The sequence below is a fragment of the Alternaria alternata genome (assembly GCF_001642055.1).
Source record: "Alternaria alternata strain SRC1lrK2f unplaced genomic scaffold CC77scaffold_20, whole genome shotgun sequence".
Lineage (NCBI taxonomy): Eukaryota > Fungi > Ascomycota > Dothideomycetes > Pleosporales > Pleosporaceae > Alternaria > Alternaria alternata.
Window position 1 is genome coordinate 82,460 of NW_017306209.1, and position 17,100 is coordinate 99,559.

At 51.8% G+C, this 17,100-nt stretch overlaps 6 protein-coding genes across 6 annotated transcripts; 4 read left to right on the forward strand and 2 right to left on the reverse strand.

Annotated features, from left to right (window-relative positions):
• Window positions 1-460: 460 nt before the first annotated feature.
• On the forward strand, window positions 461-3,263 carry CC77DRAFT_342860 (kinesin-domain-containing protein). The gene is made up of 3 exons (XM_018531335.1): window positions 461-781; window positions 832-1,241; window positions 1,290-3,263. Exons 1-3 carry the CDS (start codon window positions 571-573, stop codon window positions 2,931-2,933), a joined length of 2,265 nt encoding a protein of 754 aa, XP_018382194.1. The 5' UTR covers window positions 461-570; the 3' UTR covers window positions 2,934-3,263.
• Window positions 3,264-3,273: 10 nt separating this feature from the next.
• On the reverse strand, window positions 3,274-5,953 carry CC77DRAFT_943220 (D-xylulose 5-phosphate/D-fructose 6-phosphate phosphoketolase; the record flags this gene model as incomplete). Its single annotated transcript, XM_018534906.1, has 5 exons — window positions 3,274-4,075; window positions 4,137-4,300; window positions 4,348-5,130; window positions 5,176-5,595; window positions 5,654-5,953. 5 exons carry the CDS (start codon window positions 5,951-5,953, stop codon window positions 3,274-3,276), a joined length of 2,469 nt encoding a protein of 822 aa, XP_018382195.1.
• Window positions 5,954-6,330: 377 nt separating this feature from the next.
• Window positions 6,331-8,660, reverse strand: CC77DRAFT_1043019 (fatty acid/sphingolipid desaturase). Its single transcript, XM_018527297.1, has 2 exons — window positions 8,373-8,660; window positions 6,331-8,322 (listed from the first exon to the last, which is right to left on the reverse strand). The coding sequence occupies exons 1-2, from the start codon at window positions 8,564-8,566 to the stop codon at window positions 6,813-6,815; spliced, it is 1,704 nt and encodes a 567-aa protein (XP_018382196.1). The 5' UTR covers window positions 8,567-8,660; the 3' UTR covers window positions 6,331-6,812.
• Window positions 8,661-9,149: 489 nt separating this feature from the next.
• CC77DRAFT_943642 (hypothetical protein) lies at window positions 9,150-10,901 on the forward strand (the record flags this gene model as incomplete). Its single annotated transcript, XM_018534921.1, has 1 exon — window positions 9,150-10,901. The coding sequence occupies one exon, from the start codon at window positions 9,150-9,152 to the stop codon at window positions 10,899-10,901; it is 1,752 nt and encodes a 583-aa protein (XP_018382197.1).
• A 430-nt stretch (window positions 10,902-11,331) lies between these two features.
• CC77DRAFT_1011849 (hypothetical protein) lies at window positions 11,332-11,958 on the forward strand (the record flags this gene model as incomplete). Its single annotated transcript, XM_018523732.1, has 1 exon — window positions 11,332-11,958. One exon carries the CDS (start codon window positions 11,332-11,334, stop codon window positions 11,956-11,958), a length of 627 nt encoding a protein of 208 aa, XP_018382198.1.
• A 1,006-nt stretch (window positions 11,959-12,964) lies between these two features.
• CC77DRAFT_996138 (hypothetical protein) lies at window positions 12,965-17,080 on the forward strand. The gene is made up of 2 exons (XM_018536478.1): window positions 12,965-13,101; window positions 13,158-17,080. The coding sequence occupies exon 2, from the start codon at window positions 13,233-13,235 to the stop codon at window positions 16,596-16,598; it is 3,366 nt and encodes a 1,121-aa protein (XP_018382199.1). The 5' UTR covers window positions 12,965-13,101; window positions 13,158-13,232; the 3' UTR covers window positions 16,599-17,080.
• The last annotated feature ends 20 nt before the right edge of the window (window positions 17,081-17,100 follow it).

Below are 17,100 nucleotides of genomic sequence, written 5' to 3' on the forward strand. Positions count from 1 at the left end.
GACGGCGACATGGCATGATAGAGCCACGACCTCCAAGCGCCTGGCCGAGCGACTCTGCCTCCGGTGCAGAGCCTCCAGATCCCCATATGCCAGAAATAGCCTTTCGGAATGAGGCTCGATTACGCGACCCGAAGCCGTTGAGTGCTGCCGCTTGCCGCTTGTTCACGCAACACACTGCCGGCTCTCGGCTTTGCGATGCGTTGGAGACGTGGACCCTGCAGGATTTCTCCACAACACCGCATCTCAACATTCACGATAGACTGCCAGCTAGATGCCTGCAGGTAGCAGGTATAGCTATCGACGATTTTCATAGTGGATCGAGATGTGTTGGCGGGTTTGCACGTGCCTGATGTTCATTCGTCTGGGCGGTGGGTGGTTGCTCAGGTAACAGGCGAGTTTCGACAAGGAAGAACAACACAGACCGCCATTCCGCTAGGACCAGGCCCTTTGCATTGGCAGAATATCGCCAGAGCTTCGACGTCACGTACGGTAGGTCCAGCATTCTTTTCTCTGTAGACGTAGACTTTTGTTTCTCTTTTATCGTGCCGCCTTGCATCCTCGGTCTTCACCATGAGCGTACGCGTCGTCGCGAGGATACGTCCTCTTCTGAAACAGGAGCTCGACAAAGACACCATTGTCACCGCAGAGACATTGGACGGCGAGACTACCCCGGCCGTCGTACGGATACCGAGTCCCAAGAACGAGGCCGAGTCCTTCAGCTTCCAATTCAGCTCTGTGTACGAGCAGGACGCGACACAGCAGCAGCTTTTTGACGCCGAGAGTGAGTTCGCGATGGGACGCGTTTCGGGACGGAAGCTGACTCCAGGCTAGTCGCGCCGACGGTGAAGCATCTCTTCAATGGCTTTGATCTATCCATCTTTGCGCATGGCTGCACCGGCACCGGCAAGACACATACGATGCGAGGAGGGAAGTCGCTGGCAGACCGCGGTGTCATCCCAAGGCTGTTGAGCTCAATATACCGGCGATGCAAGAAGATCGAGAAAGACACGGCCGGTGCCACACAAGTCGAGGTTGCTCTGGAGTACTTCGAGATCTACTGCGATCGCGTCTACGATCTGTTCGAACCCCCGGAGAAGCGCACCCCGTCTGGTCTGCCCATCAGAGACAACCACGGCAAGACTGTCGTCGTTGGTCTTACCGAGAAGCCATGCACAACACTGAAGGAGTTTGAGCAGCTTTACGATCAAGCCAACATGAACAGGTCCACCTCTGCTACCAAGGTTAGAGTCCACACGCGTCTGAGATAAACACTCCTAACGATACTGCAGCTCAACGCACACTCCTCCCGGTCGCATGCCGTCCTCTGTGTAAAGATCACGCAAACCACCGAAGAAAGTGTTCGCGTCAGCCGAGTATCTTGCATTGATCTTGCAGGATCCGAAGACAACAGACGAACCGAAAACAACAAAGAGCGCCTCGTCGAGAGTTCGGCCATCAACAAGTCGCTGTTCGTGCTTGCACAATGCGTCGAAGCCATGAACAAGAAAGCCAGCCGGATTCCATACCGCGAGTCCAAGATGACGCGAATCTTGTCCCTAGGTCAGAATAAGGGCTTGACTGTCATGATTCTGAACCTTGCCCCAACCCGCGCATACCATCTCGACACAATCAGTTCTCTAAACTTCGCTAGCCGGACGAAGAAGATCGAGGTCGCAGAGGTGGAAAACGACCCAATGTACAAGACGGCAGTTAAGCCATTGGCGACAACCACGAGCCTTGGTGGAGCAACCATGGCACGGCAACCGCTCAGATCGCTCGCGGCCAAAGCCAATGCGAACATCCCAGAGGCAGAGAAGCAGAAGAAAGGGGAAAAGCCTATCAAGGCCTTCTCTGTATACTCTGATTCTCACAAAGCTGCTCCTCGTGTGACTAACCTTGCACAAAACCAAGGAGTACGGAGAACAGAGGGTTCCAAGCGAGCAGCTGAACCTAGCACCACCTTTGCGACCCGACCGACAAAGGCATTCCGAACTGGGGATAACACCTCACGGATACCGAGTAAAGAGCCTGCCCTGACAAAAGCCTCGATTGAAGCTCTCATCGCACAGAAGGTGGACGAGGCTCTAGCAGCCAAGGCGTTGCAAGATGCTGGCACAGCTGCGCCAGCGCTTTCTGCAGAGCTGCAGAAGCGTTTGGATGAGCTCGAGCACCGCATCGATGCACACGAAGAGGATGGAAAGTCGCAGGGCTTGCAGTTCCTGCTAATGGCCAAGCAACACCACATGCGTGGAGAAGATACCAGTGCACTGAGAATGTACCAACTGGCACAGCCGTTTTTCCCTGGCAACGCAAAGCTAGAGTCCAAGATGAAAACACTCGAAGACCGAATACGCGCCAAACGGGAGGAAAGCATCAAGCACGTCTCTGCTCCCGTTGAACTCCCGTCGCACACTGCAGCCCCCGTCACAAACGTTCTCATGGCCCCCCTGAAAGCTGAAAAGAAGACCCCAAAGCCTAGGATAGTCTACAGAGATGAGTCCGAAGATGACGATGGATTTGCTCCCCCGCCGCCCTCTGACCACGAAGAATCCTACGCCTCCGACACTAGCTTCCAACACACCAGCAAACCCAAAGTCACCCGCAAGCCAAAGAAGACTACCAAGAAACTGCCCATATTCCGTGACGACGCCGCTGCTACTGCTACCATCGATCTACCTGTCCATTCCGCCGCTCAACAAACACCTCGCACTTCGCACCTTCTTAAGATTATCAACTCACGAGACGTCAACCAGATCAAAGCGCTAAAGGGTGTGGGTGCAAAGAAAGCGGATAACATCGTAAACTGCCTGGTCGAAATGGATGATGCAGAAATTATGGATCTGGAATCGCTGGCTATGCTTAAAGGTGTTGGAGGCAAGACGGTGGATAACATGAGGATGGGGTTGAGCCTTAATACTAGTTACGATTTCTGAGCTTAGGCTCGCTTTTTGCTGTTCGTTCTTACCAAGCATGGTGTTCACGGCGTTTTTGGCAGCGCGCCTGTCGTGAGCGCATGTTTGCATTGCATAGAAATGGCGTTTTGGATTTGGTAGTAAAGACTGCCTTGCATAGTTTGGTCCTTGGAATTCCGACTCTTCATCACCGGTGCTTTCCGTAGAAGATGTATTATTCACTCAGGTTGTCATAGAGGTGAAGGGATAATAGCAAATCGTTCAAGATATCATTATCATACAGGATCATAGCCTCAATCTCAACCCAGAAGAAAGTAACCGCACTCGTTCAATCAAACTCGATCACCCATTAGGGAAGCGACTAAAACGGCCAAACCCAGTCCTCAGTCTCCTTAGGGTCCATGCCCTCGTGGTACGCATAGTTCTTGGCCTTGATCTGCTCATCAAGTAACTTCTCCCTCGTTGCCGCACCCTTGTTACCCAAGCTGGGGATGTTGTCGAGTGCGTCAATCGCCAAGCTGTAGCGGTCAGTACCATTCCTGATAGCCAGCTCGAGAGGAGTGTCAATGTTGCCCTTCTCCCTGTATCCGCGGACGATCAGGTTCTGCTGGCCCTTGCGTCCATATGTCAAGCGGTGGATCAGCCAGGGGTAGGAGTGGAAGTTGAAGATACATGGTACGTCATCGGTGAAGATGGCCTTGTACTCGTGTGCCTTGAGACCGTGAGGGTGCTGCTCCTCGTCGATGAGCTTGAAGAGATCGACAACGTTTACGAAGCGGATCTTGAGATCAGGCAGATGTGTGCGTAGCAATGCTGTCGCGGCAAGGGATTCGTGTGTGGAAACATCACCACACGATGCCATGACAATGTCAGGCTCTTGATCCTTGTCATTACTCGCCCATTCCCAGATACCAACGCCCTTTGTGCAATGGGCGATGGCTTGCTCCATTGTGAGATATTGGAGGTGCTCTTGCTTGTCGGCAACGATGACGTTGACGTAGTTTTCGCTACGAAGGCAGTGATTCATCGTTGAAAGTAGGCAGTTGGCGTCTGGCGGGAGGTAGATACGGACAACTTCAGGACTCTTGTTCGCCACTACGTCGAGGAATCCAGGGTCCTGGTGAGTGAATCCGTTGTGATCTTGTCGCCAAACAGTCGCAGTACTAAATGTAGGTGTACGAAGTCAGTCTATGTCCCATATGCTTTTCGTACAGAGACACTTACAGCAGAATGTTGAGTGAAGCAATCTTCTGTCTCCACTCGACTTCGAGGCACTTCTCAATCCATTTACAGTGCTGGTTGACCATGGAGTCAATAATGTGGATGAAAGGCTCGTAGCTGTTAAGCAGACCGTGTCGTCCAGAGAGGATGTAACCCTCCAACCAGCCCTGAGCAAAGTTAGTATTACGGTATTAAAGAGGTTTGTGTATCTTACCTCTACAGTGTGCTCAGACAGCATCTCCATAACGCGCCCTTCGTAAGCTAAGTTACCACCATCCTCGTCCTCCTCAAAGTACTCGCCCATCCAGACCTTTTTGCCTGCCTCGTAAACCTTGCCGAGCTTGTTGGATTCAGTCTCGTCAGGACCAAATAGACGAAAGTCTTTCTGGTTCTCTTTGATGATGTCGCGCAAGAAGGCCGCGCAGTTGGCCATACTACCGACCTTGGCGACACCACCCTTGGTCACCTCGATAGAGTAGTCACGGAAGTCGGGTACGTGAAGCTTGTGGCGGATAAGACCACCGTTTGTGACAGGGTTGGCGCTCATCCTCCTGTTGCCAGTGGGGGCCAACTCTCTAAGTTCAGGAACAAGCTTGCCGTTCTTGTCGAAATGCTTCTCAGGCTCGTATGAGCGCATCCACTCTTCCAATATTTTGAGCTGAGACTTATCCTTGAGAACATTCGTAAGAGGGACTTGATGCGCACGCCAGAAACCTTCCAAGAAGTGGTCTCCATCGAGCTTCCTGGGTGCTGTCCAGCCCTTGGGTGTACGGAGCACGATCATGGGCCAACGCGGCCTGAAAGCTTTGCCCGAGTCTCTAGCCTCTTTCTGATATTCGCGGATCTTTGTGACACATCGTTCCATCGTAGCGGCCATAGCTTGGTGCATCGATGGGATATCGCTGCCCTCGACGAAATAGGGTGTCCATCCGTAACCAACGAAGAGCGCTTCGAGCTCCTTGCGGCTCACGCGAGCGAGAACCGTGGGGTTGTTGATCTATGCAGTATTAGCCAAATCCTTCCACAATGTTAAGTGCCATACCTTGTAGCCATTCAGATGTAGTACGGGCAAGACCGCACCATCCGTGATCGGGTTCAGGAATTTGGTTGAATGCCAGCTCGTAGCAAGGGGACCAGTCTCAGACTCACCGTCTCCAACCATAGTCAGAGCGATGAGATCTGGGTGATCAAAGACCGTTCCGAAAGCGTGAGAGATAGAGTAACCTAGCTCACCACCCTCATGCAAGCTACCAGGTGTTTCGGGTGTGGCATGAGATCCAATTCCACCGGGGAACGAGAAAGATTTGAAAAAGCGCCTCATACCCTCCTCATCCTCGCTCTTGTCAGGGTAGACCTCGGAGTAGACTCCCTCGAGGAAACTGTTTGAGAGAACAGCGGGCGCGCCATGGCCAGGGCCAGAAATGAAGATAGCGTCCAAATCGTACTTCTTGATAAGACGGTTCTACAAAGTTACAAAGTTAGCTTGTTACGATTCGAGAACCGCATATAATTGTTCATACCATGTGAATCCATGTGAAGCTCTGTCCAGCATCCGATCCCCAATGTCCCAAAAGGCGTCGCTTGAGATGGTCCAGAGTGAGTGGGTCGCGGAGAAGAGGGTTCCTCCGAAGATAGATCATGCCCAAGCACATGTACAGAGAAGCATGGAAATAATCGGTCATCTTCCGCACCTCATCCTCGCTGAGCGGATGTTCGGTGACTGATGATCTTGCGGGCCCGTATGGGGAAATGCTGAGGTGCTCGACATCTTCAACTACTGTCTCTGGGTCTACTGGAGCTTTCGCTACCATGGCGTCCATGATCACAGGTTGTCTGAAAGGTCCGACCTTTCTTCCGTTCAGGTAAGGTCTCGAGTGCCGCTAGGTCTGGGAGAGGTGGCTGAATTGCGTGGGATATAGAGGCTCCAAAGAGCAATTGCAAGCAGAAAATACGTGTAGAGATTGAGGAGTAAGGGTTTCAGATAATGTTGGAGAGTAGAGGTAGAGGACCTTTAAGCAGTCGCGCGGCAGTAGTCGCGGTTGCAAGCTTGGAAGCTGGTCAGCGGCAGAGCCGGAGACGCTCTCCTGATCCATTGAGCTCTGTCATTGGTGCTCTGCACGTAATCATGCTACTGCAGCGCGATACCATCATAGCTACAAATTCCTTTTGGGTCTGTTTGTTGGTTGCGTCATGGCCTGATGGACCGAGGTGGGGTCAACCAACAGTCACGCTAGTGGCGACGCGTTCCTGTCAATCCTCGCCATCTGCCATACATGGCGTGATATATGTCTGAGCTGACTGAGCCGGCGACGAAGAGTACCTGGATACCGGATGCTTGTCTTTCCGCTTGTAAAATAAGAATTGTGCTCAAGTTGGCGTGGCAAAGTTGATGCGCCAGTTCTGAGTATACCTTTAGCATGCTCTCAACAGCGGAACGCGGCGGACAAGCAAGCCTCCACTTCCCATCCAACCCTGGTTTCGGTGTCGGAACCTTTATCCGAGCGGACAATGATCTACGCAGGCATCTATCGCAAGTTTGCGACTAAAGCATCTTTGTACAGCCTGGGCAGACTCGTGGCCTCAGGGAATGCTTCAAACCCCAATCATTGCTACAATAAACCCTGGATCAAGTGAACAGATAACGTATCTCATTGCTCTAAAATATCTATAGTATATCCTTCAATGCATTCCATAATCTCCTTCCGCAGCAATCGTCCTCTGGCATTCAGCAAAGATGGCAGCCTGTCTTGCTACATCAGCAAGTCGCCCAACGACCAGCTTATTGCCATCGAGGAAACCATATAGCGCATACGGAATGTCGACCTCGTTACAGAACTCCTGAACCAACTTCTGGGTTTGTCTTAGGTTATGACGGGGGATCCGTGGATACAGATGGTGGATGGCCTGGAACTGAAGGCCACCGTGGAAGAAATCCAACCACTGAGGGCAGTCAACATCCATCGTTGTGCGAAGCATCTTCTGAGCAAATGACTCGTGGATACCTAGATCCGCTGTACTCATAGCGAAATGGGACAACGTGATTTGCACATGGAGTGGAGACGTAAGTGCGTGGGCAATCATAACAAACCAGAACCGACTCCAGTTGTCAGGTATGGACTTGTATACCACTCCGTAGCCGAACCAGGTCCAAAAAAATGCCATGCCTATCAACTCAAAGTATCGGTGCCACCATGCAGGCCCTTTCTTGGGGCCCTTTCCAAGGAGCAGATACATCCAAGACAATCTATACAGATTGAAGCGTGCGAACAGCATGATCGGGTAGTAGGTGTAGTGTTGAATTCGGATCATGAACTTTGCGAAGGCATCGTATTCCATGACCCACTCGTAAAAGGTCGTGGTGAGACTCTCCATAAATCGATGCGTGATAGAGAAGAAGGGAATGTATTGAATATCGGGATCGTGTTCGGGGTGGTTCGTAACAAGATGGTGCACGTTATGGTTGTATTTCCACCAGCAAGCGCTCAACCCGCCTACGTACGAGGCAATGAACATTGCGATGGTGGAATCGGTCGTAAAATCGTGGGTGATGCCCATGTGTCCGGCATCATGGACCGTGAACGTAAGCTGGTGCCAAAGGCATGCAAGCGGGATGGCACTAGTAATATACCAGCCAGATGATAACAAAAACAGGAATCCGGCTAAGAAGGACCCATAACGTAGGCATTCGATACCGTAGGCGGTATAGTTGCAATCGTAGAGGCCTTCCTGCTTTATCCGCTCTTGTAGCTCGCGGTACTTTTGTGTGATGTGATCTTGGGTGGCTGGATCTAGAGACGGGTATTTGGCCTTGTCGAAATTGAGCTCTTCCTGAGTCCGTCTATCAAGTACTGACATCTTCGGAGCGACGACATCTTCTAGTTCGACCGATGAGACACTAGAGCTTGAGGAGGCTCTACCAATGTCGGCTCCGTTGCGCTTGCGAATTGAAGCGGAAGATCGGTCCACCGGTTCAAAAAGAGGGCTGCTGTTGGCAGAAGAAGCTGAGCTTGCAGTCTCCTGCTCTGAAACCGAACATGATTCCATGTATTCTTCCTCAGAAAGCTTGTCCAGCTCTTCCTGTGTCCTGAACTTTCCTCCTTGCATCGGCGGTAGGAAGTTGGTCCATCGTCCTTCGATGCGGCCGATTTGGTAGCGGTTCATGAGCTCGAGCGTTTGGGCAGAGTGGAATCTGAGTATAGGTCAGCAGACAGCCTTGTTGGGTGGTTAAAGCAAGCATACCGAGTGACCTCGTCTGTTGCATCGCGTCCCACCATGTGCCGAATGGCTTTATCACCGCCAGGGTGGTAGGGTAGCCATGCATCTACCTTCAAGACCTTGTTGTCTACGATGACAATTGAGCGGCCATTGGCAATCTGAGCTTCGATCTCTCGCCGACTAAAGACCTTGGACTTCCTGTCTGCCCGGGCGGCCATGATGCGATGCGGTGTGGTACGCGAAGGGTATACAGACGGGTGTCCAGCTGCGGCTTCAATTGACAAAGGAATTTCAAGATAGACGCGGCCAGACCATAACTCTGCGGTGTCTCAGAAGCAACTAGTTTCGCGGTGAGTTGCGCCGGAGCCAGCCAGTGGAACAGGAGAGGATGAGCTGATAAACTTCCGAAGCTTGCCTGGGCCCTGCACGCCAACGCCCCCACGTTGCCCTCGCCACACCCCCAGAGCCGCACCCAGAAGCGGCATCACATGCCATCGCAAGAACATCTCATGGCGTGAAGGCTCCGGATGCCTAAGCAGGAGCTCACCAAGTTCCACACGTGAGGCCAGAGAAATCTCAATGTCTTGGAAAGCATAAATCTGGCAGGTGCCCACTTGAGCCTGCTGTCGCCCGCTTTCTGTCGGCAAACTCCGACACTCCTTCACTCTGCCGCGCCTGCCACTACATGACCATTCTGTGCTGACTAACGTCCCTCGACTTCTAATCTTTCTGTTCGTTCCATAGTCCTTTTCGAACAACTTGCTCAACACAACCTTCATTCCGAATATCAAAAGCTCGACAATGACTCAAGACATCAAAGAATTGGCGAGGCAATGGCTGGAGCTCGACCAAGACAAAACGACTACAGATGAAATCTACAAGCTGCTAGTTGATGGCGATACCGACGAGCTCGAGAAGCGACTTCGACATCGCATCGCTTTCGGGACAGCTGGACTCAGAGGGCCTATGCAGGGCGGGTTCGCTTGCATGAACTCTCTGACGGTGATACAAGCTTCCCAAGGACTTGCAGCTTACCTGCTCAAAACTGAAGAGAATGTAAAGAGAAGGGGTGTGGTAATTGGCAGAGACGCGCGGCACAATTCAGAAAAGTTTGCCAAGCTCACCGCAGCCGCTTTTGTTGCAAAAGGCATCAAGGTGTGGTGGTATGAGGAACCCAGCCATACGCCCATGGTTCCCTTTGGCGTTCGCGAACTCGAAGCCGCTGCTGGAATTATGATTACAGCCAGTCACAACCCGGCCAAAGACAATGGATACAAGGTCTACTGGTCAAATGGCTGCCAGATCATCCCTCCACACGATAGTGGAATTGCTGATTCCATCATGGAAAACCTGAAGCCTGTCACTTGGGATACGACGCTGGTAGATTCTTCGCTCCTTGTGGAAGGAAGTCTAGGACTGGTACAAGACAACTACCATAGAGCCATCCTTTGCGCTGCGCAGCCCGAGCATGTCCAAGTCAAGATGGACCCAGAGCTCAGATTTGTGTATACCCCTATGCATGGTGTTGGCCTTCCCGCCATGCAGCGATGTGCAGAGACACTTGGTGTGGCCTCGCAAATGACTGTGGTGGAAGCTCAAGCAAAACCAGACCCTGACTTCCCCACCGTGAAGTTTCCAAACCCTGAAGAGAAGGGTGCGCTTGACCTGGCAATCGAAACGGCCGACAAGTCATCTACACGCCTCATCCTCGCTAGCGATCCTGATGCAGACCGACTCGCGGCAGCAGAGAAGGTAGGAGACAGATGGCATATCTTTAGCGGAAACCAACTTGGAGCGCTGCTCGGATCGTATCTCTTCGAACGTTACCCGGAGACAAAACCACGAGAGAAACTTGCGATGCTGGCTTCCACCGTCAGTTCCAGAATGCTCGCGGCTTTGGCGAAGAAGGAAGGCTTTAAGTTTACCGAGACTCTAACCGGATTCAAGTGGCTTGGAAACGTCACGCGACAACTCGATAGCGAAGGCTACGATGTCGTCTACGCGTTCGAAGAAGCCTTGGGATACATGATTCCACAAACCGTACATGACAAGGACTCCATCAGCGCAGCAGCAGTATTCCTCACTGCCGCGTCGCATTGGGCCACGCAAGGTCTTACTCCATACGCCAAGCTGCAGCAACTCTACGAGTACCTTGGCTACTTTGAGGACGCAAATACCTATCTCGTATCACCATCCCCATCCGTGACGACGTCCGTGTTCACAGCCATCCGCGCACTGGGCAGCCCGCACCCCACCACCATCGGATCCCGCAGGATTCTGCGTTGGCGAGATCTGACCCTAGGCTATGACTCAAAGAGCAAGGACCACAAGCCCGATCTGCCGGTAGATGTCACTAGCCAGATGATAACATGTGAGCTAGATGACGGGGCGGTATTCACAGTCAGAGGAAGCGGAACGGAACCGAAGATCAAGCTTTACATTGAGTGTCAAGGCAAGAGCAGCCAGGAGGCGAAAAAGGGTGCTAACGAGATATTGGATGATCTTCTGCGGGAATGGTTCAAGCCTGAGGAAAACGGCTTGAGACTTGCTTAGAGTAGGATCATATGAATTAGCTAGCTTCAATACTGTTAAGAATATTGTAGGTATGTCCATCTGCAAGATTGGAAGAGGGCGCCATTGTGAGTGCCAAAGTACTATTGATTGTCTCCAGAGCTCATCTCAGGTGATAGTGTCAAGCAAGCGCATGTTCTCATGTTTATAGAATAGACACCGTTCGTCTGCTCCTTTATCCTCTGATCCAACTGGATTGGGACATCGTTTTATATTGGCGAACCACTTACCTTCACCCGCATCTTCACCTGGAGTTCTCAAGCCACAAAATTTCCACACAACTGCGTGTATTTCCAATACACCATCCTACCTTCTACTTCCCTACCACCCAGTTACTCTCTGCACGTAAGACATCTCATTTACCTCACAAATACGTCTTGTCCAACTGCTTCCGACGTGCCTAACGCCTACTATGGCAACTACACTCATCGCTGACCTTCTGACCTCCTGGAACAACCCAAACGAGGCAGTCGACGTCGAAGTATCCACCGCACCGCAGACCTACCAATGGACCAAAGGACAAGTCAGGGCCCAGTTCCGATCCAACAATCAACCCCTCATATGCTGTCCTTTTCTCCCGGCCCCTGTCATCCCGACCACTGTCATGAACATTAACTATTCACATAATAACTTACCTGCTCTCCAATACTACATGGACCAAGATCCATTCTGGCTTGCCCATCGGATGCTCTTCCAATCCCAATTTGTGTCAGCCGCTCGCTTCACCACTAACGAGTGTTACTTTCTCGCGGAGGAGGGCGAGCCAACTGTCCAGTTAAATGGAAGGCCGTTGTCCGAGGCGGAACGCTGGCAGCTTCATCATGAGCCTGAAAAGATGGATATGAAAGACTTCCAGCCCACGGAACTAAAGATGAAGAAGGGGGTCGTGATGAGGATTCCGCCATACACGGTGTACTGTTTCTTGGTGGCGGACGATTCACTGATCACGGCGGGAGGTATCGTTTCGAGGGGTTTCCAGGCCGACAACGGGATGATGGAACGATGGGCTCGTTGGACTTTGAATAGGAAGATTGAATGACAGACGGTGTTGTTTGGTTTATTACACAAGCTGGAGACATTTTAACATGCAATAGTGAGCAATTCATGTATACTTGGGTAATGCTCAATGTGAAAGTTATAACCTCAGAACGCCAGTTAGTAGAGTGGTACATGGTTGCAGAATATTTGTTTCAGCATCCATAACAATACCAAAATGTGCACGCGACAAGAATCTTTGGTGTGATACGTAAGTGCTTCGCGGCCTGCAATGTAATGGTGTGTGGGTGCGCATCATGTATGCAACACAGAGAAGATCTGGGTCACAAGACGCGAGATGCGCCCTACTCATCATAAGATGGGACGAGCTCCGGCAGATTCTTGTATCGCAGAATGATGTATCATTTCATCGACTAGCGCCCGCCTTCCCGTTCGAGACCCTGTCAGATGCATGGTAAACGCAGCGCTGACGACAACTAGTCACATATAGTTTCTGCCTTGGACAGATTTGTCGGAAACCGAGGCTGATGTCTGGGTCCAAACTTGTCGCCATACGCAGCTATCATGGTCGGGCCTGCTGGACGTGCAGATGCAATGCAGATGCGCGACGGTCCTCATCGAGTATTGGCCAATGAGCGGCATCCCATGTGGATTAGAAAGATGCCAAGTATAGGGTCATTGCTGCCTTGACAAATGAGGAACCAGCATGCAAGGCTGGAGAGGCTGTGAGGAAATCGCTTTTTCGCATATGTATCAGGGTTGCTATGGAGGGTTTACTTTTTACTCTTCGCAAGCCGCGCATGGCGTTTATAGCCTCGCTGGATTCGATGGATGGGTAGCCAACGGCCAGGGTGTTCGGCCGGCCGTCAGCTAGACAAGGTAGCCGGAGGAATGCGGCGCCTCAACCTATCAAGTCGTCGATTTTGTATCGATAGCCCATCCCGCGCGTACCCAGACTCCGGGGAAGTGTTACAGATGCCCGTCACTAAGCCGTTGCTGGTTGCATGCATGCGTGCTAAAGAGTCACGGCCCAAAAGTATCCACGGCCTCTTTCCCCTCTGCATGCCCACCAGTTCTGTCGCGTCAGTCGCGCGTCCTTCAATCTCCGCCCTACCTGTGTATAAAGACCCTTTGCATCCCCCCGCAGTGACGAGCCGGTTTTCGCAAAGTGCTCGCAGAATCTTCGGTACGCGCTCGGCCCCACCAACATCTTTTCCTGAAATCGTGCTAACGGGAGAGAAGCCTCGACAGGAACAGCGACATGTCTCACTCTTAGACTTTTCGCGTCCTCTGCGGGATGCTCAGCCATCAACACCAATGGCGGGTTTCGTGGACCCAAATCCAAACATCACGCGACAAAGCAATTATACACCCTTACCACCACCAACACCTTCGAGACGATCGCTTCCAGACGGGCCATGCAACTATCGCGACGCGAATGTAGGACAATGTGGATGTGATCAATTCTGGGACAAGCTCAGTGCTGAGCTGCACGATGAGAGCGCTGAGCACAGGCCTAGCAGTGAGCGCTCAACGTGGTGTGTTTGTGGGCACCATGCCTGCTTCCATTTGAGGGCATCGCGTGCGCCAGAAAAACCTGCGCCTTTGACAAATGCGCCGTTTCAGTCGCTTCATGTGAGAGGTGAAGAGCGGGCCCAATCGCTGCCACGTGCGCCGTGCGACATGAATGCTGGTTTGCGACAATTGGAAGACAACCTTCTGTCCGAAGGGGGCCAGGCCAAATACAATGAGCGCATGCACCAGCTGCCTAGTCCCGGTCAGCGACTCTTGCAACAGTCTACTCACACCAACTCATTCAGTCGCTTGCTACAAAGTCAGGACACTCCTTCACAAACCAGCACGAGCGGCCTTCCTGGAATTCCTTCAGTCTGCTTGCTATCTCATGAACGGCGCCCAGTGGCTAACAACGAAGCTAGGAATGGCGCAAATCAGTCGCGCCAAACGGTGGCGGGTCTTGGTCTTTCTATGATGAACCTGCAGAGCATGGATCGGATTAATCGTCAGCAGTCGCCCACACCGACAATACCCGACGATATCAACATCGTTCATGCCCCGCGAAAGCCCTACAACGAGCCGAGTAACTCCCCAGACAGGGCTCACACGGTCCAAAATGAAGCAAACATTATCAGTCCATCGCGCGGCATTCTTGAGCAAGTCTTCGAGTTCAACCGCAACTTCCAGCCTGACGAGCCCGGCGACACCATACCGAATACCTACAATCCCGACGACTACATACAGAGCGCTACCGAGGTGGCTACTCCAAGTGTTGGGAACACACCAGATCTGAGTGCTGCGGATCGGGCCGTACAGGATGGGAAAGATATGATTGAAGCAATGAAGCGGATAACTTCGGAAATCCAACAGCAATCCGCTGGCTCATCAGAAGGACAGACATATGCCACGGTTCCCACTCAGCTCTTGCCAAAGAACACTCCTGCAACGCCACAGGAACAGCTGCAAACCCTCCTCCAATCGGCTCCTGCACAAGGCCTCCAGAAGCTCGTCTCCTACCTTGCTCCTCTTCACAACCTGTTAAACTCCATACCTAACGTAGCTAGCACTATGCAGGAACTCGGCAGCCGCCTGGATTTGCTGGAGAATGGATCCTTCAATTATGTCCAGCCCGAAGATCTGAATCAGACCTTGGAGATGTATGAGGGTAGGCTCATTGATGTGGAGCATCGTTTAGACGAACATGAACGGATGCATCAGGCATTGGATGACCAATCTAGCAACAGCTCTTTTGGCAGAAGGCGCGTAGATCATGTTACGACATCGTTCGGCTCCGTAGACTCGACCACTTCTTCAGCCCTTGTTCTCGCAGCCATGGATCGCAAGGATACTGAGATGGAACTTGACAACATCAAGGACAGATTGAATGTGTTGGAAGCTGCAGCGCCACCCACATCGCTGCAACCTTGGGAGGTGGAAGTCGTCCTGTTACCATGGGGCCCTGACCTGAAAGGCATCTGGTTCTCGCCTGAAGAACCAATGCATGATGTAACCAAGACAACACAGAATTCCGAAGAGTGGACTCAAGCCCGGACGTCCAAGGCTATTACCATACCATTTCTCGGACGAGACACAGATTCTAGCCCCCATTCTGTAACCCGAAACTCAAATAAAAACTCCGTGCCAGGTCAGACTGAGAACGGATGGAGTAGCCAAGACATCAGTAATTGGGCTTCAGGGTCTACCGACGACTGGTTATTCCCAAAAGCCTGTGGAAGTAACAATCTAGTCTACAAGCGACTCCAAAGCAGGGGTTTCGTGCGGGATGTCACATTCAGAGGCTCTAGTGCCAAAGACATCCAAGAGGCTTTGTCACACGCCTTTTCCGACGTGTTTGATTATCTGCAGTACGATGACAGCGACGAAAATCCTATGATTGCTGCGTACCCTGGTCTTCGGGCGCCGTACATACCTTTACGAAAATTAATCAAAGAGTCGCGGCTACGATTTCTTACGTCTGCTGAGATGTCCAGTAGCGCGCTCTGGAATGCTCAATTCCTTTCTGCGGGCGTCATGATGAGAGTCTCTGGCGGAAAGAAAAGGTTATACGTGACGGTTCGCGAAGCTTATACACAGCAAGTCGACCGCAACGAATTTGTCGTCATGGAACAGTCATGGCCGGAACTGCGACAGTTACCTCGTTGTCAACCTGACAAAGACTCACAGATGGAAGGCATCGACGAACATGGCCAGCCTCATGTTCCAGAGGCTGATGCAAAAGAAGCATGCTGGCAGTTCGTTGAGACATATGATGCGCCGCCTGCCAGTGTACATTCCTCTTTTGGAAGCAACCAGTCAGTTCAGTTATCGATGCGTCCTGCTGGACGAAATTGGCGGAGATCGATTACCCCCAACTCGATTTTGAAAAATAAGCAACCCCAGCCCATCTCTCCGTTGAGCGAGAACCACCCACAACGCCCACAATACTATCGCAATCGCACAGTCTCTGCTTCAGTCATCGACACCCACCCATCCCGCTTGTCAAAGCGCCGCCTCCATGCTTCTACCGCAGAACAATTTTCTGCCCCACAGCCAATTTCACATGCACCTAGCTTTTCAATGACGAGATTGAAGCGACGCCGTGTTGCGAATTCCTCCTCCCCACGGCCTGAGACAGCGCAGGTTCCAATATGGAATGCGACTCCTCGTCACTCGCGAGAACCACCCTCACCATTCTACTCATCGCAGCCTGCCCTACCGCGATCCAACTCAGATGTCATGAGCAGACCAAGTCAGCGCTCTGTTGCCGTTGCAGGAAAGTCAACGCCTTTCGCATACGCAACGCCGCACTCGGGACCCTTTGTGGGCGGTCCTGGCTTCAATGCTTACAACAACGGCGGCGATACTGAACCCGATGACGACAACGATGACGGCGAGCAAAGCTGGCCCGGTGTCACTGACGGCGACAATGATAGCGCCTCGGCGCCAGATTTTGAAATGAGTGCAAGTTCTGCAGACGAAAGCATTAAATGCTTCTCAAGCGACGACGGAGAGGATAGTGACGCGGAACTGCATGCGTTTGCACAACGCCAGTTAGCCGAGGATAGTGATGCCGAAGCACATGCGTATGCGCAAGCGCAACGTCAGCTAGCCGAAGAAAGCGAAGAAGACGATGTTTTTGACTCTTTGCTTAGTATCATTGAAGCTTAGACTCTCGTAAGCGTTACTCTTACAGGGTATATAAGGTCGATTTGGGTGTGGAGTAACACCACGCATCTCAAGCATAGGATTCTGGATATTTACGTCCAGCTAAGAGAATATGAAGAGCGATGAGGCACACATACACCAACTTGGGCGTTCTGGGTTAGACAATTTTGTACTATACCGCTTCCTTTGTATCTCAAGCGATGTTTTCATTTCGGACCCTAGCCGACAGGGTACTTCTGTATACTACTAAGATTGGCATCAGGGTATGGTTATACGGTTTAGCGTTCGGTGGTGTCAGCCCATCTTCTCTCTCCCCTTATGGTGGCTGAGTTAGGGAATACATATCTCATATGAAATAGTGAGAACCTCTTCTTATTTCCTGTCAGGTGATGCTTCGACACATACGTACACGTATGCCCACGCACTCACTCGTCTCCGACTACGCCCTCTTCACAAGAATCGCATGTTATGACCACCCTACACTGTCCTCCCTCTACATCCAAGC

Bases quoted from the DNA above. Each gene is read 5' to 3' on its own strand.
- CC77DRAFT_1043019 (XM_018527297.1), bottom strand. From the start codon at position 8,566: ATGGCCGCCCGGGCAGACAGGAAGTCCAAGGTCTTTAGTCGGCGAGAG. The intron at 8,323-8,372 runs GTATGCTTGCTT...ACCTATACTCAG, and splicing joins GCAACAGACGAGGTCACTCG to ATTCCACTCTGCCCAAACGC.
- CC77DRAFT_996138 (XM_018536478.1), top strand. From the start codon at position 13,233: ATGGCGGGTTTCGTGGACCCAAATCCAAACATCACGCGACAAAGCAAT.
- CC77DRAFT_342860 (XM_018531335.1), top strand. From the start codon at position 571: ATGAGCGTACGCGTCGTCGCGAGGATACGTCCTCTTCTGAAACAGGAG. The intron at 782-831 runs GTGAGTTCGCGA...ACTCCAGGCTAG, and splicing joins GCAGCTTTTTGACGCCGAGA to TCGCGCCGACGGTGAAGCAT. The intron at 1,242-1,289 runs GTTAGAGTCCAC...ACGATACTGCAG, and splicing joins GGTCCACCTCTGCTACCAAG to CTCAACGCACACTCCTCCCG.